The sequence below is a fragment of the Drosophila nasuta genome, chromosome 2L (genome assembly GCF_023558535.2).
Source record: "Drosophila nasuta strain 15112-1781.00 chromosome 2L, ASM2355853v1, whole genome shotgun sequence".
NCBI classification, from domain to species: domain Eukaryota; kingdom Metazoa; phylum Arthropoda; class Insecta; order Diptera; family Drosophilidae; genus Drosophila; species Drosophila nasuta.
In genome coordinates this window covers 27,941,629-27,964,489 of record NC_083455.1, presented here as the reverse complement: position 1 = coordinate 27,964,489, position 22,861 = coordinate 27,941,629, and the positions used below count along the sequence as shown (strand labels likewise).

General features: G+C 48.4%; 7 protein-coding genes across 8 annotated transcripts; 5 read left to right on the top strand and 2 right to left on the bottom strand.

Moving 5' to 3' along the window:
• Positions 1 to 14: 14 nt before the first annotated feature.
• On the top strand, positions 15 to 1,811 carry LOC132790732 (protein Notchless). The gene is made up of 4 exons (XM_060799428.1): positions 15 to 1,056; positions 1,114 to 1,464; positions 1,518 to 1,644; positions 1,709 to 1,811. The coding sequence occupies exons 1-4, from the start codon at positions 84 to 86 to the stop codon at positions 1,719 to 1,721; spliced, it is 1,464 nt and encodes a 487-aa protein (XP_060655411.1). The 5' UTR covers positions 15 to 83; the 3' UTR covers positions 1,722 to 1,811.
• LOC132790646 (uncharacterized) lies at positions 1,807 to 4,091 on the bottom strand. Its single transcript, XM_060799304.1, has one exon. The coding sequence runs from the start codon at positions 3,895 to 3,897 to the stop codon at positions 1,807 to 1,809; it is 2,091 nt and encodes a 696-aa protein (XP_060655287.1). The 5' UTR covers positions 3,898 to 4,091.
• A 234-nt stretch (positions 4,092 to 4,325) lies between these two features.
• Positions 4,326 to 5,228, top strand: LOC132791600 (protein MIS12 homolog). The gene is made up of 3 exons (XM_060800632.1): positions 4,326 to 4,607; positions 4,666 to 4,958; positions 5,052 to 5,228. Exons 1-3 carry the CDS (start codon positions 4,538 to 4,540, stop codon positions 5,226 to 5,228), a joined length of 540 nt encoding a protein of 179 aa, XP_060656615.1. The 5' UTR covers positions 4,326 to 4,537.
• Positions 5,229 to 6,416: 1,188 nt separating this feature from the next.
• On the top strand, positions 6,417 to 10,018 carry LOC132790572 (neurofilament heavy polypeptide). Its single transcript, XM_060799179.1, has one exon. The coding sequence runs from the start codon at positions 6,417 to 6,419 to the stop codon at positions 9,183 to 9,185; it is 2,769 nt and encodes a 922-aa protein (XP_060655162.1). The 3' UTR covers positions 9,186 to 10,018.
• Positions 9,263 to 10,003, bottom strand: LOC132791515 (translocator protein). The gene is made up of 2 exons (XM_060800511.1): positions 9,668 to 10,003; positions 9,263 to 9,581 (listed from the first exon to the last, which is right to left on the bottom strand). Exons 1-2 carry the CDS (start codon positions 10,001 to 10,003, stop codon positions 9,363 to 9,365), a joined length of 555 nt encoding a protein of 184 aa, XP_060656494.1. The 3' UTR covers positions 9,263 to 9,362.
• Positions 10,019 to 10,648: 630 nt separating the features above from the next.
• Positions 10,649 to 15,813, top strand: LOC132790402 (intraflagellar transport protein 140 homolog). Its single transcript, XM_060798942.1, has 4 exons — positions 10,649 to 10,972; positions 11,029 to 11,624; positions 11,684 to 15,159; positions 15,236 to 15,813. Exons 1-4 carry the CDS (start codon positions 10,826 to 10,828, stop codon positions 15,595 to 15,597), a joined length of 4,581 nt encoding a protein of 1,526 aa, XP_060654925.1. The 5' UTR covers positions 10,649 to 10,825; the 3' UTR covers positions 15,598 to 15,813.
• A 31-nt stretch (positions 15,814 to 15,844) lies between these two features.
• On the top strand, positions 15,845 to 22,850 carry LOC132790801 (DNA-binding protein D-ETS-6). Of its 2 annotated transcripts, XM_060799543.1 has the most exons (3): positions 15,853 to 18,518; positions 21,478 to 21,718; positions 21,824 to 22,850. In XM_060799543.1, the coding sequence occupies exons 1-3, from the start codon at positions 17,771 to 17,773 to the stop codon at positions 22,362 to 22,364; spliced, it is 1,530 nt and encodes a 509-aa protein (XP_060655526.1). In that variant the 5' UTR covers positions 15,853 to 17,770; the 3' UTR covers positions 22,365 to 22,850. The 2 variants fall into 2 exon arrangements, with proteins under 2 accessions (XP_060655608.1, XP_060655526.1); XM_060799625.1 differs by lacking the exon at positions 21,478 to 21,718 and having other exon boundaries at positions 15,845 to 18,518; positions 21,824 to 21,982.
• Positions 22,851 to 22,861: the final 11 nt, after the last annotated feature.

The window sequence follows — 22,861 nt, the reverse complement described above, 5'->3', positions numbered from 1 at the left end:
ATGCTATCGTTGTCTTTGCCATCGCTATTTCAAGCACGTGTTGTTTGTTGTTGTGCGTGTGTTTCTTACAACTGCTACGCAAAATGTTGGCAAAAAAACAGAAAATGGAAGCGGAACCCGAACAAATTGTAGTGCCACACACGCTGCAAGCGCGTCTCATATCGGAAACCGGCGAGGAAGCGGGACCACCCATAGATTTGCCCTCGGGCATCACAACACAACAACTGGGCCTTATTTGCAATGCGTTACTGAAGAACGAGGAAACGACGCCTTATTTGTTCTTCGTCGGCGACGATGAGATCAAAAAGTCACTGGAGGACACACTCGACCTTGCGACCGTGGACACCGAGAATGTCATTGACATTGTGTACCAGCCACAGGCCGTGTTCAAAGTGCGTCCTGTCACCAGATGTACCAGCTCTATGCCTGGCCATGCAGAGGCTATTGTATCGCTGCATTTCAGTCCCAATGGCGCACATCTGGCCAGTGGCAGCGGCGACACGACCGTGCGCCTCTGGGATCTCAACACAGAGACACCACACTTCACTTGCACTGGCCACAAACAATGGGTGCTCTGCGTCGCTTGGGCGCCTGACGGCAAACGCTTGGCCAGTGCCTGCAAGGCAGGTAACATTATCATCTGGGACCCGGAAACAGGCCAGCAAGTGGGACGTACGCTCAGCGGTCACAAGAAGCACATCAATGGACTGAGTTGGGAGCCTTATCATCAGAATCCAGAGTGCCGCAAGCTGGCATCGGCGAGCAGTGATGGCGATTGTCGTATATGGGATGTCAAGCTGGGTCAGTGCCTGCTCAACATTGCTGGCCACACGAATGCTGTTACAGCCGTGCGCTGGGGTGGTGCCGGCATGTTGTATACCTCGTCCAAAGATCGGACTGTGAAGATGTGGCGCGCTGCTGATGGCATCTTGTGTCGCACGTTCTCTGGCCACGCGCACTGGGTGAACAATATAGCACTGAGCACCGACTACGTGCTGCGTACTGGACCCTTCCAGCCAGTCAAGGATCGCCTCAAGGGGTACCTCAACCTAAGCAGTAAAAACTATTCTATACAAATATCGAGGTAGCTAGCTAATTATTAAATCTTTTTAGCTGAGGAGTTGACTGCTGCTGCTTTGAAGCGTTACCAAGCCGTTTGTCCAGATGAAGTGGAGTCGCTCGTCTCATGCTCGGATGATAACACTTTGTACTTGTGGCGCAACAATCAGAACAAGTGCGTGGAGCGCATGACGGGCCATCAGAATGTTGTGAACGATGTCAAGTACTCGCCAGATGTGAAGCTCATTGCCTCGGCCTCGTTCGACAAATCCGTGCGGCTTTGGCGTGCGCACGATGGTCAGTTTATAGCCACATTCCGCGGTCATGTGCAGGCCGTCTATACGCTCGCCTGGTCAGCGGATTCGCGACTAATAGTCTCCGGCAGCAAGGACTCCACTTTGAAGGGTAATTCACTTCTTTGCTTATTTTGAGCTATTGTTAACCTTTCCCCATTGCAGTTTGGAGCGTGCAGAGCAAGAAGCTGGCGCAGGAGCTGCCTGGACATGCGGACGAAGTGTTTGGCGTCGACTGGGCACCCGATGGTTCCAGAGTTGCCTCTGGCGGCAAGGACAAAGTGATAAAGCTGTAAGTGTGCCATAAATTTCATCAGCAATCTCTATAAAAATCTCATTTATTAAAAACCTTTCAGCTGGGCCCATTGATGAGCTACACAAAATGCATCGATTTACATATACTACTAACAATAAAGTGAAAACCCTGAGTGGAACTCTTGGTCCATGTCCTTGTCTAAATGCGCTTTCGCTGCATCTTTTCTTCAATCTGCTGGAAGTAACTCTCAAAGTTGTCGCCTTCTTTAATATAACTGTCTGGCACTGCGGACTCTGACAGCAGCGCTCGCTCTGCAGATGCGAATCCAGTGGCCACGCATTCGTCCAGCGTGTGGCACTGCTTCAGCAGCGCTGTGATAAAGCCGGCACAAAAACTGTCGCCTGCACCGGAGACATTGACAATATGCTGCAGCTTAGGCGGTGCGTAGAAGAGCGTTGTGTGCTCACCGCTGGGCGAGAGTGAGAGCAGCTTGCTGGGATCGGTTTCAGCATCTGAACGTATGCTAAGCAGCACACCGTGGTTGCCCAACGTGGCAATGATGCAGTTGAAGCGCGTGTCGATCTGTCGCAGCAGCCCTTTAGTCTGCTTCAGCAGTTCCGATTGCTCCTGCTTCGTGTTCGGTTGGTGTTTCACAGGCTGCCCAGTAATTGCCTCCACAATGGTCTTCAACTCGTGCAAATTTGGCTTAAGAAGGCGTATGTGCTGAGTCAGCTCAGCTGGCAGCTTAAATGGCTTGCCAGCTATAAACATATCGGTGGGCTCAAAGAACACAGGCACCTGGAATTGTTGAGCCAGTTGCAAAGTACTCGACATGGCCTGCTCCGAGAGATTGCTATCCATGACGATGAGTGGCGCCTGGCTGAACAACTCGGACTTGGCTTTCAATGCTGCAGTAGTGATGCTGTCATGCACATCCATATCGCCTAAGATTAGCTTGCAATCGCCCAATCGATCGAAGATCACTGAGCAGAGTGAAGTTGCATGCTGCATATCCACAATGAGATTGCTTTGCAACGCAGCTGGCATCAGCTGCCTCAGCATCTGAGCAAAGTGATCGTTGCCCACAGCGGAGATTAGATTCACCTCGCCATACAGCTTGTAGATGCCTTCGGCAATATTTCGTCCCACGCCGCCAGCTGCATGCTTTGCTACTGACTTATATGTAGCGCCATCCAGATGCAGGCCATGCGTATCCTTCACTCTAAACGAGAGATCCAGAATGGAGGCACCCACTACCACAGGTTTCTTCTTCGGCTCTCTGCTGTCGCCACATTGCTGACCATTTCCTGCCACCCAAGCGGAGACAATCTGTGCCGCGATAGCTGCGTTGTTCTTGATCAACGCAATGTTCGCCTGCAGGCTGTGTCCTTTTGTTATGCTTGCGATGTGCGAGAGCAGGAAAGGGGTCACCTCCTTGCCGCTAACGCCTTGCGCCTGTGCCTCTGCGTTGGCCTGCTCAATGGCAGCATCAATAGCCGACTTATCAGCAGCAAACTCCTCGGGTATCGGGACGCCGATCAAGACGCCAGACTGTAAATTCAACTCTCGCCAGGCACGCAGTAGTCGGGCAGCATCTGCAGCTGTCTCCAAGTTATAGGGTACCTTACAGCCACTGTCACGTGTGTAGAAGTCGGGGAACACTCCACCCATACTCGCGTAGCTCGCGACGCAGACGCCCTGCGTCTCCAGGTACTCGAGAGTACGAGGAATGTCCAAAATGGACTTGACACCGCTGCAGACGACGGCGACAGGAGTACGTCCCAACTCGACTAGATCAGCTGAGACATCCATCGTCACATGACCCTCGCGATGCACACCTCCAATGCCGCCAGTGGCAAAAATTGGAATGCCCACCTGATGAGCTACAATCATGGTAGCGGCGACTGTAGTGCCGCCACTTTGTTGTGCCGCCACCACATAGGGCAGATCCCGTCGAGAGCATTTGATTACCTGTTCCCGTGGTTTGTGCGCCAGCTTCATTAGCTCCTCACGCGTGAGGCCAACTTTGATGCAGCCATCAATGATGCCAATGGTGGCTGGAACAGCGCCGTTTTGACGCACCACTTCCTCTACTTGGAGTGCGGTTTCCACATTCTGCGGTACCGGCATTCCGTGGGTAATGATTGTCGACTCCAGTGCAACAATTGGTTGCTTTTGCGACAGCGCTTGACGAATCTCCGGATACACAACAATGTGGTTTTGATTCTGGGTGTATGTCCGGCAGAGCAAGGCTCGAAAGCCACCCGAGGCACATTTCCGTAGCAGCATCGCAAAAAGAATGCGTTAATTATGCTATTTGTGTGCTTCACACAAATTACGAACTTAATAACAATAACAATGCACCATGTGGTCCGTACAATAACAAAATGTGTTTACATGGCAAATCAGCTGGAAGTGCGTTCCTCTTACTGGGATTTTAATGCAAGTATCAATTTATCTCCAATGATATTTATATTATTATTTTCATCAAAAAATAGTAAGAACAATAATAACAATTACTAAGTGTTATTAAATTAAATGCTTTTCCAAAACACATTTTAAATAAAAACAACTTTATCGCCCACAATGCTGGTCACACAATTCTGGTCTTGGAGTGCAATGATTGCACATGACGATAATTGTTATCGGTCATTGAGATCAGGCATAAAAATATAAGCCATCAGTTTTAAATTTATTGTGTAATAATGATGATAAGTAAAAAAAATCTAATTTAATTTTATCCACTTCCCGCACACATTCAAACTAAATCAATTGTATCGCAAGCAATCTTGCTGGTCACACTGATTTTACTGTGGCATACATCGATTACTGTTGTCGATTGCGTCTGCTTCTTATTTCAATCAGTACGCGCAATTGTGGCATCATCTTGTTTGAAAATTGTTTGTGAAAAAAGTGGAACTTGTGCAAAATGGACTTAAATCATAGCACGTATACCATGGAGTTCTTCAATTTTACTCCCGAACAAATTTCTGCCGAACGTAAGCTGCAATTACTTACATAATATACCAAAACTAAACTGCAAAGTGCATATTCCAGGCGACCACTTGGTAAAGTCGCTTATTAAGCGAGCTGTTGATTTGACCGTCAAGAAGATAGAAAGCCCCGCCACATCTGAGGTGCTGGCGCAGCAGAAAGACACTGTAATGCGTCTCATGCAAGAAGGTTGTCAATCGAAGCTCGATCAACTAGGTGAGATGGACAAGCAGATATTTAATGTGCCGCCGCATGTCCTACTCATCAAAGACTTCGAACTGGAAAAGCAGTTTTCCAGCGAGGAAGAGGAAGCAAGGGCCGCACGGTTGGAAGAACTAAAAGAGCGATATCGTGAAGTAAGTGCTGGACTAGAAGTACTGAAAGTGCAGTTTTTATTCAATGTGCACTAAAAGTTAAATTCCATTCAATGCTCATTTTCTTGCTTTTAGAACATGGCTACGCTGGCCGAGCTGCATGCAGAGGAAGAAAAATACGCAGCTCTTCAACCGCATATTGAAAGGGAGCTGGAAATGCATCAACGACTCTACGATGCTTGCGATTATCCTGGTTTCAAGAATATTTACGAATTTGCAAATCATCTTTTCGCAGATGCTGATTTTCAATAATTGACATTAATATCGCATAGTTATTATTATTAGTCAAAAAGTTAGGTGAGTTTATGAACTTTGTGTTTGTGTTTGTGTTAATTCAGTTATTTATATTCTAAAAGCTTATCATATAATATGTATTATATGTACTAATTATAAATATAGTAAACTAATATATACATATTAAACCATTTCGGCTGACTAACGGAAAACCTGCAGGCTGAGACTTGTGGGCAGCTACGCAGTAAGGATTCAAATTGTACAAGTTAGAATGAGGACAAAACTTAGTTATATGTGACTTGTACTAAAAAAGGAGGCTGGTCCCCCAAATTTCGTATGAATGTTACTTAAATTTTGTATCTTAGGCAGTCAAATAATAGTTTGAGGTCATGATTTAATTGCTAATGGGAATTTAGAAGTCGGCTCTCAGTGAATCTTGGCTCTTCTTTGTGTACACACACAATCTGTAGCTAGAGCATAAGTTGAACTGTACGTGAGTTAATGACTTTCTATTTTTGAGAAGACACTGCCTCCCCCTCTGGCGCCTCTAGCGCCGCTTCGTCAATAGTTCAACAGCCGAAGCAGCCGGCGATCTTAGTTCTCGGTTGTATGTTTTGTATTTCCCTCTGGCTTTTTGTGCTTGGCACGACAACAAGGCAGCCACACGCCGAGTTGAGTTGATGCGGCACACAGAACTCAATCACTGACAGAAGAAGCGTAAGAAGCATCAGAAGGCGTGGTAAAGATGTGCGAGGCTATTTATAGAGCATCCGCGACATTATTTGTATGTTTTTCTGTTCTTTTGCTTGTTATTTTGAGTTTTTGCGAGGCGTATTCGAAAAAACAAAAATGCAAAAAGTGCCACACAAAAATAAAACAGGCAGGCAGGCAAAAAGGCGAGAGAAATTCGCAGTTTGCGAGCCGAGGCGTTATTAATAAAAGCAGCGCTGCCTTCGTCTCGTTGGGTCTTGCTGTGGATCGGTTGCCTGGCTGCATTTATTCGCATTTCGTAGTTCGCCCGTGGAGTTGCACATTGTTGTCTTCATCGTCGTCTTCGTTGTGAAAATATTCTGAGGTAATTTCTCTCTCTTGGACTGCCTATTTTATGTAATACATATATGCACATTAATATCTCTATATCTGTATCTAAATCTGAATAATATATATGGATCAATTTCAATTGTAGTGAAAATATCGCTTGGCACCATGAATGTGGAGAAGCTAAAAAGGCTGCAGGCGCAGGTGCGCATCGGTGGCAAGGGAACACCACGCCGCAAGAAGAAGGTTATGCACCAGACAGCTGCCACCGATGATAAGAAGTTGCAGAGCTCGCTGAAGAAACTCTCTGTGAGCACCATACCCGGCATTGAGGAGGTCAATATCATTAAAGATGACCTCACAGTTATACACTTTAATAACCCCAAGGCGCAAGCCTCGCTCTCGGCCAATACCTTTGCTGTCACTGGCCATGGCGAGACCAAGAAGATTGTTGAAATGTTGCCCGAGATCTTGCCTCAATTGGGCCAGGAAACTGTTGTCCAATTGCGTATGTATGCCAACTCGATGTCGAACAACCAAAAGACTGCTGAAGGTGCTGGAAATGATGCTAAGATTTCCGAGGAAGACGATGAGGTGCCGTTGCTGGTTGGTGACTTTGATGAAGTGGCCAAAACCGAGGCAAAACAGCAGGAGCAAACTAAGACGGAAAAGAAACAGGAACAGCCAATCAAGGATGCCAAAAAAGCAAACAAAGCGGACAACAAGCAGCCTCAGCAACAGCAAACCAAACAGGATCGCAAGAAGAACCAACAACAGCAGCAACAACAACAACCCGAGACTAAACAAAATGAAGCAGCTAAGAAGGCAAACAATTCATCTCAAAAGGGAAAACAAGACAATAAGAAGGAGTCCAAGAAGAATGAACCGGATAACACCAATGACAAGGGCAACATTAATAAGACACAAGGCGATGCACAGCCCAAGGCAGCAACTCCAATACCAAGTGGATTAGCGAAGCAAGAGACTGCTGTAGAACCTCCAAAGGCAGCGGAGCCGCAAAAGGCAGCTGAGCCACAAAAAGCGGCTGAGCCAAAGAAGGAGCAACCAAAGCCAGTGGAGCAAAAGACTTCACCACAAGCAGACAAACCTGTTGCTCCAGCCGCTGCAACTCCAGCAAAGGCTCAGACACCGCCTGCTGTGCAGACTTTGGCTCAAATTGTAGCTGCCGAGCCACCAAAGGCAGCTCCAGCTCCTGCTCCAGTTGAGCAGAAAGAAAAACCCATCGAGAAAACTTCTGAACAGAAGCCAGCAGCAGCTCAAGCCAAGCCTGAAGCGAAGGCTGAGAAGAAAGAAGTTGCAGCTCCAGTAGTAACAACTCCACCAACTGGATCTCTTGCATCCGAGCAGAAGACGGAACAACCTCAGCCGAAGGTTGAAAAGAAGGAAGCTGCTGCTCCAGTTCAACCGGAACAGAAGCCAGCTGCAGCACCAGCCAATATAGAAAAGACGGCTCCTGTGACTCCTCCTATCAAAGCAGAACAGAAGCCAGCTCAAACTGATCAAAATGATGCCAAGAAAGAAGCTGTAGCTGCCCCAACTACAGTCAAGCCAGCTGCTGAATTGAAGCCAGCAGCACCAGCTCAAACAAAGGCCAAATCCCCAACTCCAACACCAGTTGTGGCCGCTGCACCAGCTGCCGCTCCAGCTGCTAAACAACCGGAAGCAGTTGCTCCACAGGGAGCTGCTCAAACAGCCAAGCAAGACGCTCCTAAGCAAGTAACGCCTCCACCTGCCAAGCAAGCTACTCTACCCGCCGAACAGCCAAAGGTGCAGCAGACTCCAGCGCCAGCAGCTGCGAAGCCTGCAAAGCCCGAGAAGAAGTCAGAAGAGAAGTCGCCAGCTCAGCAGGCAGCTCAACAACAGCCCAAAGAGGCTGCACCGAAGCAGGTGACTCCGCCACCTGTGAAGCAAGCCACGCCACCAGCTGCTGCGCCAAAGCAAGCCACTCCACCAGCTGCCGAGCAGAAGCAAGCCACGCCACCAGCTGCTGAGCCAAAGCAAGCAACTTCACCAGCTTCTGAGCCAAAGCAAGCAACTCCACCTGCTACTGAGCAGAAGCCTGCATCTGAATCTAAGCCAACTGAGCAACAGCAAGCGAAACCAGCAGCTCAGAAACAAGCGAATGCAGCCGGCGGCAAGAAACAGGAACAAGCTCAGAAGCCAAAGCAGCAGCAGCAACAACAGAAGCAACCACAGCAGCAACAGGGTCAGAAACAGGCACAGCAGCAACAACAGGCTCCAAAGCAGCCTCAACAGCAAGCACAGAAACAACAACCACAGCAGCAGCAGGGTCAAAAGCAACCCGCTCAGCAGCAGCAGCAACAACCTCAGAAGCAGCAACAACAGCAGCCTCAGAAGCAACCACAACAGCAACAGCAGCAAGCTCAGAAGCAACCAGCTCAGCAGCAGCAGCAACCAGCTCAACAGCAGCAGCAACCTCAGCAGCAGCAGCAATCAGCTCAACAGCAGCAGCAACCTCAGCAACAACCCCAACAACAACAGCCACAGCAGCAGCAACAAGCTCAGAAGCAGCCACAAGCGAATGCTGGAGGCAACAAATCCGCACCACAGCAGCAGCAGAAACAGGCAACCGCTAAGCCTGCCGTGGCAGCCAAACCAGAGGCAGCTAATGCCAAGCCAGCTGGAGCAAAACCCAACCAACAACAACAGCAGCAGCAGGGCAAGGGCAATAAGGCATCGCCTCCAAAGCAACAGCCAGCTGCTCAGAATAAACCGCAGCAGCAAAAGCAGAACGATGGCAAGCCCAAGACGCCAGCAAATACGCCCAACTCGCAGTCCTCTCCCAAGGCGTCGCCGTCGCCAAAGGCAGCTGCTTCGCCACCCAAGGCTGCCTCCCCGAAGGCTGGCACTCCAACGAGCCCCGCACCAACTGCCCCGCAAGATGGCGCCAATTAATTGCATGCATTTTCAAACACCAACGATCGAAGCAGAGTAGAATTGATCGATAGACTGCGATGAGAGAGAAGCAGCACTGCAGTTTATCGATAATGTCGAATTGATTATATTTTGTGACGATTACAATTTTATATTGAGAAAATAAAAACACAATTTGAAAAAAAAAGAAAATAATTATTAATTCTGCTTGCGCTCCGCTGACGATGTGGATGGCTGTTCACTCCTTTCCTCCTTCTTTTCGGGATTGAGTTTCAACATCGCGTAGTTCAAGGCTGTCGCAAAGCCCAACCAAGCCATGTAGGGCACAAACAAAAGACCGGCCGTTTTATTGACGCGATAGAAGAGCACGCCACAAGCGCCGGCTGCCGCTGTTAGTGCGACAATGTCAACAAGTCCCTGTGAATGACACATTGCCATTGCAATTGGATTAATAGATAAAGAAAATGTTCATTAAACCGGTGAAAAAATTAAATGCAACTCACGCCCTTGATATTGTGCTGGCCAAAGAAAATCGGTGTCCACGCCCAATTAAGCGCCAGCTGAGTTCCATATGCGATCAGCGGCAGTTGTGCCTCTCCACTGAAGCCGCCACCATCGCGCCACACCAGGTAAGAGCCATAGCCCATGCCCGCATAGAGTGAAGTCCACACGGGTGCAAACAGCCAGTTGGGTGGTCGGAATGAAGGAAAATTCAGATGCTCGTACCAGTTCTTTATGTGATTGCGTGTTATTTTGCCATTCACCACGCCCCCAACATTTGGCAAGATGATGGCGCCTGCAATCTTCAGTACATTCCCAGCACAGTTCTTGTCAGCCATATTTTGGATTTATAGCAGTTTGTGCACTCACTCACTCAAACGGTTAACTGTTAACTGTTGATGCCCTTTTTAAATGCGCCGCAGCTCAACAAACTTGTCGCGCTGATTTCATATATCCAATGTGCATGTGTGCGTGCCTGTCCGTGTGAGTGTGTTTACATTTAATTGGTGTCTTTGCTCTCTGCTTTTGCAAGTGCTTACATATGTATGTGTTGGTGAGTCGCTGAGTGGATTTTGCACTTGTACACAGCGCAACACGCTTTTTGAGACTGAAATTCAATTGTTTTTATTTTATTATATGTGCATGTCGATCTCTTCATTATTGTTTGAATATTCATTAACTTAGTTTCTCACAATATTAAACGTAATCGAATCTATGGTAAATATTAAATATTTACGTTTCAGTACAAAACTCATAAATTCCTCAACTTGTATGTACATATATCAAAATACAACTTTGTGCATACTTCAGAGTATTTAAATATAAAAACAATTAATATTAAATTGACAGGAAAACGCGTAGGCGTTGTCTTATAATATTTTTTGACGCATAGTGTAATCGGAGCAATCATGCGAGTAGCATTAGAGAGGGCGCGATAGACAGTGAATATTATCAGCATGAAATCGGTTTTCCGGTTGTGAAATTTTCGTATTTCAAGTATCGCTATGAATTTTACTAATGACCACGAATTTTACCAGGGCTGACGCAATGTGTAGGACACCGAGCAAGTCCAGGATGACAGCTGGTGAAGACGGCGCCATGGCAACCGTTGTTTGTTGTGACCACCGGCATAAATATTTTCCAGTTGAACCATCAGAAAGATGACGCTTTACTTCGACACAAAGATTGAATTCTTGGACTTGGATGCAGTGAGCACCATTAGCAGCTGGCATCCCAATGAGCCGCTCTTCGCCGTCGCCTCCTACAGCCAGGAGCGTGGTGGCAGCGTCACCATCTTTGCCGACACGGTAAGTTGGATTAAAAATGTCGCAAGCGCAACTGAAATATGTTGACTTTTTTTTAGGGAGAACCTCAGCGGGATGTGACTTATCCTGTGCATGCCACCTCACAGGCTACGGCACTCTGTTGGCATCCGGAGAAGGCGCTGCTGGCCACGGGCTGGGAGCACGGCGACATCCATGTCTGGTTTGCCGGGCATCGCGAGTTCGCCAGCGTCAGCGGTCCCCACAAGGCGGCCATTGTGCTGCTGGAATTCAGTGAGCAGGGCGGACGCATGGTAACAGCCGATGCCATGGGCTTGGTCACGGGCTGGCGTTGTGATGGTCAGTACCAGTTTCTTACTATGTTCTCGCATGATCTGCGCGAGGTTTTGTTGCTTATCTGCTTTCGGCGGACAGTCGAGAGCGAGGTGAGGGAGGAGATGGCCAGTCTGGCAAAGGCTGCAGTGGCTGGCGATGAAAATGCACTGGATACTTTGACCAATTGGCGACCAAGAACTGCGGCTCGTGGCCACTCCACAGTACGGGACAATCACTGCTTCTATGCTTGCACCCAAGGCGGGGTTGTTTACTACATCAACCAAGGCGGCACCTGCACCGAGGTGATGAAGAGTGGTCCACAGCAGCCGTCTATCATCCAGATGCTTTGGCATCCCAAGAAGTGAGTATTGCAGTTAACTATTTGAAATATCTATTTTCTATATACTGGCTGCATTTTAGGGATGCGGTCATTTGTCTCTTGGATGACTTGACCATAACGCTCTACCTGGTGGAGTCCACTGGCATACTCACAGAGCTGGACAGAGTTAAGCTGAGTGGACGCGGCTCTGGCAAGCATGGCGCCATCGCCTGGGCAGGCAACAGTTTGGCCATCATCACGGGTGATCTCTCGGTACGTATCTGGGACATTGAACGTAGCGACAACTATCTGCTGAAGATGGACTTGCCCAGCTCCAGTTTGTTGGGACTAAGCTCATCTATCTCCAGCCTTGGCAATGCTACGTCTAGCTCGAACAACATCAATTCGACTGGAAACTTCTTCAGTCCCGAGAGTAGCGGCGACAGCAACGGCAACAACATTCTGCCAAAGAAAATGTCCAAATACGCACAACTCGCCTCCAATGAGATCTTTACCTGCCTCGCCTACAGCACAAGCAATCAAACATTGTGTGCGGCTACCAATCTGGGCAACCTTTACACCTGGAAACGCACCGTGAGCTGCTTTGTCAGCGCTCCTGAGGATGCCTGGCAGCTGGGCAACATCTCAACGCTCTCGCGACAGGGCGCCGTCAAGAGCTGCACCTGGGGCTTCAATGAGCTGGCAAAGCCCTGCATCCTGGTCAATTGTCTGTCAAGCGTGTTTATGCTGAAAGAACAGCCGCTTCTTGCCTGTCATACACGCAGTCTGTGGGCAGTGCAAAGTGCGGCCAAGAGCATCCAATTGACGCACTGCAGCGGCAGACAATGCTCAGTTCAAGCAGAGTTTGCTGTAACCGCTTTGGCGCTGAACGAACTCAGTTTGGTGGTCAGCAATGGACGCTCCATCTCTTCGTACAGTCTGCAGAAGGTGGAAAAGAGTCTGGACGAGTTTGATGAGATTCTGGAGGCATCTGGCGCCGGCTCAACGGCTTCAGTGAAGAGCTCGCCCTCGCTCAACATCAGACTGATGCAGACATTTGCCGCTGAGTGCCAAGCTCTGTGTCTGCACAATCAGAACATCTTCTGTCTGACCGCCAGCGACATTATGGTTTACTCTGTGGGTGGCGTCGTTCTCCACAGGATTATGGGCAATGACATCGAAGGCAAGATCATTGGCATGGATCTAACCGGCTGCTACTTGTCTGTGTTTACCATGAATGGCTATGTGAAGGCCTACGATGTGACACGCCACGATCCCAAGCTGTTGTTTCCCAGCAAATCGGGCCACGAGATTTTCGATGACTTTGGCGAATTCATCCTAGTCAAATGCAACAGCTTGGGCAGCCATCTAGCTTTGGTGATTGCCAACAGCAGCTTCACGCCTTGTGCAGCCATCTACTGCTGGGATTTCGAGCGAAACAATCTCTTTGCATACGACTTGGCAGCTAACAAATCGGAACAGCAAGTCGATAAATCCAGCTTGGCTGTGCGCATTTTCTGGGATACGGAGGAGCCACGTCTGCTGGCCGTGGAGGTGAAGTCCATGGTACTGTTGACGCTAAAGCCAAGTCGTCAACAACCTGGTCCCAGTCACTACGTGGAGTCTCAAGTCCTCGTCATGTTCTACTCGGAGAAGAACGAGGGCAAGCTGAATGTTCTGGAGTCGCAACTGTTGGCTGCAGGTGCGCAGCTGCTTAATCTGTGCGTGCCCAGCGTCGTCTGCCTGCAGGTCAATGCGGTGCAGGAGCAGCCGCTGCAGGACTTTGCCGATCTGCAGCAATGCGATGCTGTCACCAGGCGACAAGTGCTCAATTTTAGCCTCCATGTGGCCGAGGGACAAATGGATCTCGCCTTTCGCTGCGTGCGTTCCATCCAGTCGAAGGTTATCTGGACAAATCTGGCCAAGATGTGCGTGCACACGAGTCGCCTGGACGTTGCCAAGGTGTGCATGGGTCATCTGGAGCAGGCTCGCTCGGTGCGCGCTCTGCGTCAGGCCATGGAGGACGATGACTTGGAAATGGAGGCTAAGGTGGCTGTACTGGCCATCGAACTGGGTATGATCGAGGAAGCGAAGGAGCTTTACAAACGCTGCAAGCGCTACGATCTACTCAATAAGCTGCTGCAGTCCACGGGCCATCTGGATGAGGCGCTGGAAGTGGCCGAGACGGATGATCGCATCCACTTGAAACACACTTACTACCAGAAGGCGCAAGCTTTAAAGGAGAGTGGCGACATCAAGGGCGCCATCGAGTGCTTTGAGAAGACACAGAATCCGGTACAGAACATTACCCAGCTGCTGCTCGAGAATCCGATGGCCATGAAGCGTTACATTCAGTCCAGCACCGATCCCAATCTGCTCAAGTGGTGGGGTCAGTACGTGGAGAGCTCTGGCGACATGGATGCCGCCTTGGCCGTCTACAGCAAAGCCGAGGATTGGTTCTCGCAGGTGAAGATACTCTGCTACCTGGGCAAGATCTCTAAGGCGGATGCCATTGCCCGGCAGTCGGGAGATCGCGCTGCCTGCTATCACCTGGGAAGGCACTATGAGAATGTGGGCAAGTTCCAGGAGGCAATCATGTTCTACACACGTGCTCAGACCTTCAGCAATGCCATACGCATCTGCAAGGAGAACGACTTCCAGGAGGAGCTCTGGACAGTGGCCAGCTCATCGCGCAGCCGTGACAAAGCGATTGCGGCCGCGTACTTTGAGGAGTGTGGCAACTTTAAGCACGCCGTGGAGCTCTACCATCGAGCGGGTATGTTGCACAAGGCTCTGGAGATGGCATTCGAGTCTCAGCAGCCGGAGATACTAGAGATCATTGCCACCGAGCTGAATGCGGACTCCGATGCGGAGCTGATCAATCGTTGTGCCGACTTCTTCACCAGCATCGAGCAGCACCAGAAAGCTGTCCAACTGTTGGCCAAGACCAAGCATCTGGAGCGTGCGTTGAGCATCTGCGTGGAGAAGGGTGTCCCAGTCACCGAGGAACTTGCTGACTTATTGACTCCAGGCAAAGGAGACTTTGAGGAAGCCACGCGTATGTCTATCCTGGTGCAGCTCGGGGAGCTGCTGCAGCAGCAAGGAGATTATCACAGCGCCACCAAGAAGTTCACCCAGGCGGGGGATAAAGTACGCGCCATGAAATCGTTGCTGAAATCGGGTAATACCGATAAAATCATCTTCTTTGCCACCATGTCGCGGCAGCGCGAGATCTACATCATGGCAGCCAACTATCTGCAGGCCTTGGACTGGCAGAGCGATGCCAGCATATTGAAGCACATTGTCAGCTTCTACAGCAAGGGCCAAGCTTATGATTCACTGGCCAACTTCTATGCCATTTGTGCGCAGATCGAGATCGAGGAGTACCAGGACTACGAGAAGGCGCTGACTGCCATGCAGGAGGCGGCCAAGTGCCTGGAGAAACTCAGCCACGCCCAGCACGCCTACAACAAGCTGCAGCGCACTGTGGTGGATGTAAAGACCATTTTGGAGATGCAGCAAGCACTGCGCGCCGGCGACAATCAGAGCGTCATCGGAGCTTGTCGCAGCATGTTGGGTGAGTATCTTAAGCATTAGACTATGCTTTTGCTTCGTTACTTGATCATTTTCTAATTGTTTTTCATCTTTTGTAGTCAAGCCCGAGGTGCCTCCCATTCGCCACGCCCACATCCTAGCAATGCTAGTGCGTGCTCTGGTAAACGCCAAGCAGTTTCCCGAAGCGGGACGCGCTCTCAAAGAGCTTGCTGTCAAAGACAACTCATGGAGCTCCTCTGGCCTGGTCGACAGAGCTTTAGTGCAACGGATTGCCAAGGAATGCGACTTGGATTTCGATTTGATCTGGAACTCGGGTCGCATGGCCAGCAGTGCATCGACATCGGTGACGGCAGCAACAACAATATCCATGACAACAACAGCATCGACAACGGCAACAAACGCCACAACATCCAGTGATGACGAGGCCGATGACGAGGAAATCAGAGAGGAATTGCATTAATCGCTGCTGCACTCGATGAACTCGAGGCACAACTAGTCATAGTCACACTCGCACACAAACACATGCACACACACGCCCACTTAGTCACACCTCCACTCACAACGCCAAAGTCCAACTTGTCTACATAGATCAACTTTGAAGTAGTGATTCCCTGGCACAGATTACCCAAGGTGATTTTACTCTAATTAAACCCACAAGTGAAAGTCATTAATTCAAGTAAGCGAATCTATTTATTTATTTATGCATACTAACTACCGATTAAGGAGTTCCCCAACTTATCAATTGCAGTCGAGCGTCTCTAATGTGTATTGAAAGCTATCTATTGTAAACATTCTAGCAAGTTTTCCTAACTTTCACACGTTTATAATAAGAGTTTTCCGAACACGAAACAACATTGCTGTGTATAAATTACAGCGTTCTTAGCTATTACAGCTTAGTCCGCGACAGTTCAACAAGTCCGTTACTAATAGATAATTGTGGAGGAATTCCATGCCATAAAGATTTCTTTGAGAATTCACCTTAGGAATGTTCGACTGTAATTAGAACGCCTCGAAATACTAAAACAAGCAATCGCCGCGTTATGAATGAGCAATCAGAATTTCACAAGATCATTCACCAACAGAGTAAGAGAGAAACAGGTTCGCTCTCTCTATCTCTGTCTCTGTCGCCGAATGGCAACCGAATTATGAATGAAATAGTAAAAGCTCTGTGAACAACAGGTCGCTTGATCATCTCCAACGCAAAGGCAGGCAGAATCGAAAAGCAAACACGAATGTAAATACGAGTATAAATAAGTGTATAATAACTGTGGCGCCAAGCACAAGACAATGACAAATCAGGCAATCGAGGGGGTCGGGGGGCGCACGCGAATCATTTGGGGTGAATCACTTGCACTAAATACGGCGGCTGGCGAGGCTATGAAATCAGAATGGTTTCTCGGAATGCAGCGCTCAATTCAAATAATTTCAATAGAGCAATCGTCTATTTGTCCATTTGCCAGTAATCGTTTCGAAGAGCTTTCGGATTTCGGTCGCGTAATGTGCGATTCCCATGAATGCTCGGCGATTACTATACTGCGCACTGTGCACTGTGATCTGGCCGCCTTCTTCGGCAACATTGGCCAAAATAAGACACAGATCCCAAAACAACAGACAGAGAGAGAGAGAGCAGGCCAATCATAGCAAACAAGTCATGTTGCTTTTCCAAGAATAATGACGCGTCAACAGACAACGCGTGTGCCAGACAGAGACGGTAAAAGAGAGCGAGTGTATCTTAATGAATGAATTTATTCAACACTCGAACGACCTTATGTCTCTCCCCCTCTCCTCACACACACTGCAAACGCCAACAGTTCAGAAACCTGTGCCTGGGGAACTCCATGAGACATCAAAAACACACACACGATTGCGAATTTGTTTGTTTCGTCAACAAGCAGCGTCGATGACTCACGCCCCTAGACCGACGTTCAGCGAGAGTTGCCTACGTCATGCTTGCGAGTGCGATGCAATCTCAAGAGCGTGGCGCAGATAACTGAACCCCAAAAAGCTTTTAGCGATCCCTCTGGCAAATTGAGTGCTCCAAACCGGTCACCAGCTACCGGCAATGCTTCGGCAATTGCCGATTGGGCGTCGGGTGGCTACAGATTAGCGATTTGCGCGAGTGACGAACGTTGGGGAGAGAGCTTTCGGCTTTGCTTGATTTCGTCATGAGTTTATCGTCGTACGTTTTGGCTGATCATTAGTCGGTTAAACGCGAACCTGTGCAGATGCGTCTCGGTTGCCTGCTGATCGATTGCTGATCGTTCGAGAACCGCGTATAAAGTAAATCGGTCGTTAACTGTTCAAACACAATTTTCCACTAAAAGATTTCCAGAAATTGTTTGCGGAAAGTCGACTTTGGTTTCTTGACCCAAGCTAGTGTAATTCCCTAGTGACCGCACCGGTGGGAAGATAATATTCGAAACGCGCGCGAGTGAATCACCGGCTCCCGGACAAACGTTTGTTTATCCTAAGTCCATCAACGGACCCATCCGCGAGTGATTAAGCATATTTTTAGTGACAACCACTTGACAATGACGTCAATCGCGAGTGCAATTAAATTGGAAACCTCCTACTCCAGTTGATAAGGTTGTTTAGTGTCGGCAATAAGTGTCTGCTCAACTTGGGGTAGTCCCATGGCAATTCTACTTAGTGTGAACCAAAGTACAACTCAATTTGATAGTTTCTTGTGCGGCGCGAGAACTGTGCTGAGCCTTGATGCCATGCACCAGGATGTCCGATCCAGCAAGGTCAGCGCATCCGCCCAAGCAACAGAAGCAACAACAAGCACAACAGAGGCAGCGCTGGATGCAGCGAAGGCGAAGACGACGAGTCCCTTGGCCAGTCGGCCAAGGCGACGACAGCGACAACGTCGACGTAGCAGCAGCAGCAGCGACAGCGATAGCAGCAGCTCCACCAGCGATAGCTCCACATCCTCGAACTCTGAGTCGGATACGAGTAGCAGTAGCTCCAGCAAGAGCAGCCTCAGCTCCAGGCTGCCGCTGCTGGTTAAATCACAGGGATTGGAGCTGCCCGACGTGTCCCCGCCTTCTAACAAATCCAATGAGGAGCAGGATCAGGAGGAAGAGGAAGAGAACAATGGTCCTGGTACACCCGTGTTGCCTGTGGATCCGCATGTCTGGACTACCGAGGACATTGCCAGTTGGGTCAAGTGGCTAACACGCAAGGTTAAGATCGATCCCGAGCCGGACATTACCCGCTTTCCCAAAGATGGCAACGAGCTCTGCCAGCTGAGTCGGGCCGATTTCTGGGTTTGTGCTGGCTCCCGTCGAGGAGGCATTCTCCTGGCCAAGCATTTTGCCCTCAGTCTATACAGGGCCACAGGACGAGAGACGAGTCCCATGCTGAACGAGAATGAGCCAAGTGAGTAAACGCAGAAGTTAAGTGTAATCTATGGGAACATAAATCTGATGGTGTCCAGATTGAACTGCTTGTAATTGGCTGCACGTCGTATTCCCCACGGCACGTTTAAGGCGACTGCCTTAGCTCGCATCCTTTGTGGTCAAACATCAATTGAATCCTTTTTCTGTGCGTCGATTCAAGTTAATGGTAACTGATTAAGATTTTCAGGCACTGATAGCGTTGTTACTTATGTGCGTCATTGATTGTTTTTCTCCCGTCCTCGCATTGCGTTTGATAAAGGCGAGAAATTAATGTGAAAAGGAAGAGGGGGAATGTGATGAGGTTTTTCGCCCCTTGGCAAAACTAAAGCTCAAGCTGCTTTTAATTATGGATACACAGCTTCAGTCTCAACTACCTGTCATTTTGAATTTCTTCTCTACTTAGCAAGTGGCTTATAACTTTCACTCATAAACGTAAATCGCTTGAATTTCGCTAAAATAGAACGCGACAACCGCAGCTGCAAAGTATGCAGCACTTTTTGTGCTCGACAGTTATTAACTGCTTGACAAGGGAGGGGCATGAGGCGAAAGGACAGTGCTTCGCCTCTCGAGTGATGAACTTAATAATAAACGATGTAAATATGATAATTTCTCACAGGATGTGGCATCTAATAATAAAATCAAAATAATCCTCCCAGCGCAGCGCCAAAAGTCGCAAAGTCAGAAAAGTCACAGGCCAAAGCTAGAGCAGAATTCTGAGAGAGAGTCGAGACGGGAGCGACAACAGTGACAACAGCACCGCAGGCGGTCAGTTGAGCGAGCAGGAAAACACAGGAAAATATTCAATTCGTCGCATCCTTCCTGTTCCCGGCTGACTGCTGCCTGCTGCCTGTTGTCTGGGCATATGTCATGCAGGAGGAGCAACTTCGTCCTCTGACTGACTGTGACGATGCCAATTTAATTGATTTGTTTTTTATGCCAAAAGAGGATTACACGTTGTCGGCGTGGCGCAGATTACAGTTAAATCTCTGCGGCGGCCAAATGCCTCCCACTCTCTCTGACTGCGTCTCACTCCCTTTTCCCTTCCCACTCCGAATCCCGGGTTGAGCATTGAGGGTTGAGTGGCTGCACGTGGCCTGTGACTTTGGGAGATGCCGAAGCATCCAAAGCAGTTACCACCAGCTGCGCAGGTGAAGGTGCGTCTCTGCTCTGCTCGGCTTTCAATCCGATTTTGGCCGACGGGTTGCGTGACTTTTGATAAGGATACTCGACGCTGCTGGCCGCATTGTTGGCAATCCTGGCATCAGTTACCAAATGGAGTTAGCCCGAAACGGTTCACAGCTGCGCTTGCTAAATAATAAAATACAAAGAATACAACGAATTGATTAGGAAAATCAAGTGATAGACTAAAGCAAAATTAAATTTTAGTGATGCTTTTTATAATCTAGTTTTAACAAATTATTTCGAAAGAGAAGCTAATTTTTGTAGTGTGTCTTTCATGATTAAGTGAAGTGCCAAATCTGTGCTCCTGAATTTTCAAAAATACATTCCCAGGATGAGCGTTAGTGTTGATGTGGGCGTCATGTGGCGCCTCTCGGAGGACTTTAACAGGCGCTTCGGTCTGCGTATGCAACCTGCGCCGACGGCAACGCATCATCCGCATCCACATCACCATACGGCTGCCGCTGTCCATCACTATCATCATCCACACCATCATCATGGTCCAAGTGCTGCCACACACAGCTCCATGATCTTCAATGGTATGACTCAACTTCGCATCTCTTTGATCTACGCTCTCGAACATTGTTTTGTATTGCTGATTAAGTTTTGCATTTATTATCCGATTCCCATTAAATAATTTGGATAGATCTATTATGTGGTAAATTATGTGCATGCTGAAGATGATGTCCAAATGTTGTATTTTGTATGATTTGCATAGTATTGTGGTACTTCTTGATTTATCATGATACGTTTTGATTATGAGTAATCAGTTTAAACAGAAAAATTATTATGATAGTGAAACATTTGTATCAAAACAAAATTTTCTCTCCTTGATTTCAAATAATCAAATAATTACTCATTTTATTTTTATTTAAAATGTGTTATTTAAGATGTTCCTTGTGAAGGATTTTAGGTTGCTTTGTAATTAAATTATATGAAATTCAGTTATACGGTATATATTCCTTGATAAGTTTACATAACATTAAAGTTGTTCAAGCAACTTTTTTTGATCCTATATCACCTAAGGTGTTAGCTTTTATAATCTTAAGCTTAATGTTGCTTAAAGCACCAATGTACTCATATTTTTGTGTGTTTGTCTGCATAGCACGACAATTGGTATTTCCGGTGCCAGAATGGGAATACTCAAGAGATGCCGAAAGAATAGATATTTCATACTATAAGTTCATTAGAAGCAGAGGAAGCAAATTCCAGACTTTTCTCTTCTCTTTGATCGCCGTCTTCTCTCTTGAGCACGCAGCTCACTTTGCCTGGTCGCTTGGCCACGATTCGTGAGTCACCTTATGTCTTTTCTTCGTGACAGTCGCACAACATTGTGGGGGGAATTTCCCTCAGCCTTGGGAGCAGCTCCGCCTAGTGCAGTCCCTAACTCTTTAGCTTAGGTATCTGCAGCACGTTTTAATCGCTGGAATAACCCAATCTCCTGGTGCAAGAGGTTTTGCTATGGAGTAGTCTAACTGCTTTCGAGGATTTATGTCCGCTTGCGGTTGATTTTCTGTATAAGTGTGCGGATTAAAAGCTTTCGCTTGGTTTGCATGCCACGTTGTCACCGTTTCACCGCGTTTTTCTCTCTCCTCCGCTCCGGTTGTGCCCCACTCGCAACGCAGCCATTGACCAGAAAATCTCGTTTGTATCTCTCTCTGTCGCTCTCTTGCTGTCTGCTTCTCTCGGGGTGTATATATCTGTATCTGTGTATCTGTTGCTTGATTTGCCTCGTGCTTTTTTCTGTGTTGCTGTTTCAGATCCGTATCAGCTGCTGAACGCTGCCTCTCACCGATTGGTCGCCCAGGGCTCTGGCGGGCAGATACAGCTCTGGCAATTTCTGCTCGAGCTGCTCGCTGATTCGTCGAACGCAAACTGTATCAGCTGGGAGGGCCAATCGGGCGAGTTCCGGCTTATCGATCCAGACGAGGTGGCCAAGCGTTGGGGCGAGCGCAAGGCCAAGCCAAACATGAACTACGATAAGCTGAGCAGAGCTCTAAGGTGAGTCCACACAACCAGACAACTCTGGTCCATTATCGCATGTGACTCATTCGCACCAAAACTAGTTGCCAACTGATTCCCTCTCTCTTCTCTTCTTTTTTCCAGGTACTACTACGACAAGAACATTATGACCAAGGTTCATGGCAAGCGTTACGCCTACAAGTTTGACTTTCACGGCCTGATGGCAGCTTGCCAGGCACAGGCGCAAGGCTGTGATCCGGCCAGCAGCATGATTAGTTCCTATAAGCATCATCACCACGCTGCTGCTGGCGGCGCTCCACATGCGATGCCCCCGCAGCACCTACAGCATCATCTGGCGCATCATTCCCACTCACATTCACACACACACACTCATCATCCGCACGTTGCACATCCCCATGCCCAACTGCTGCATCACACATCAGCAACGGAGCTCACTTCGCCGGCGTCCACTTGCTCCAGCCTGGGATTTCCTTCGCCCTCGACAGCCTCATCGCTGCCCTCGCCTGGCAATGTGTCCGCAGTGTTTGCTGGACCCGCTCCCACAGCTGGATCGTATGCCGCAGTGACCAGCCAGTCCGCTGGCAGTGCTGCTGACCCGGGACCCAGAACAGCGACAACGCCGAGCTATGAGCAGCATACCCCGCCCAGCAATGCATTTAATTGAAATGGCAACCCCAATTTGTTGGGGTTGTTTACAACAGCACGGCCATCAACCAGGCAGGCAGAGAGACAACTGGATGGGGGACTGGACCTGCGCAAGGACCACCCGCTGCGCACAAGACAACTCTCTCTTTCTTCATATCTCCCTCTCTCTCTCTCTCTATGTGGCTGTTGTCGTCTGCCTGCAAAAAGGGACATTTCGCTTAATTCGAGCTACTTTTGGTTAATTGTGTAATTTTCATATAATATGTGATAAAATGGAGCAATGAAGCAGCGTCCACGAGGATCGCATCAGCAGCAAAAAGCAATACCAGAAGGGCAAGTCACCCCCAAACACTTTTCTCCACTTGAAGGGTCACTTTCCGGGCTAATTTGTTACATCGTCTGTTATCTTTGTCGTTGTCGCTTTTAAGCCAACACTTAATTTTACTTTTATGTCTGTGTCTAAATATTGTACATACTCGTAAATAGAAGTATCAACATCATATATATAACAACTTG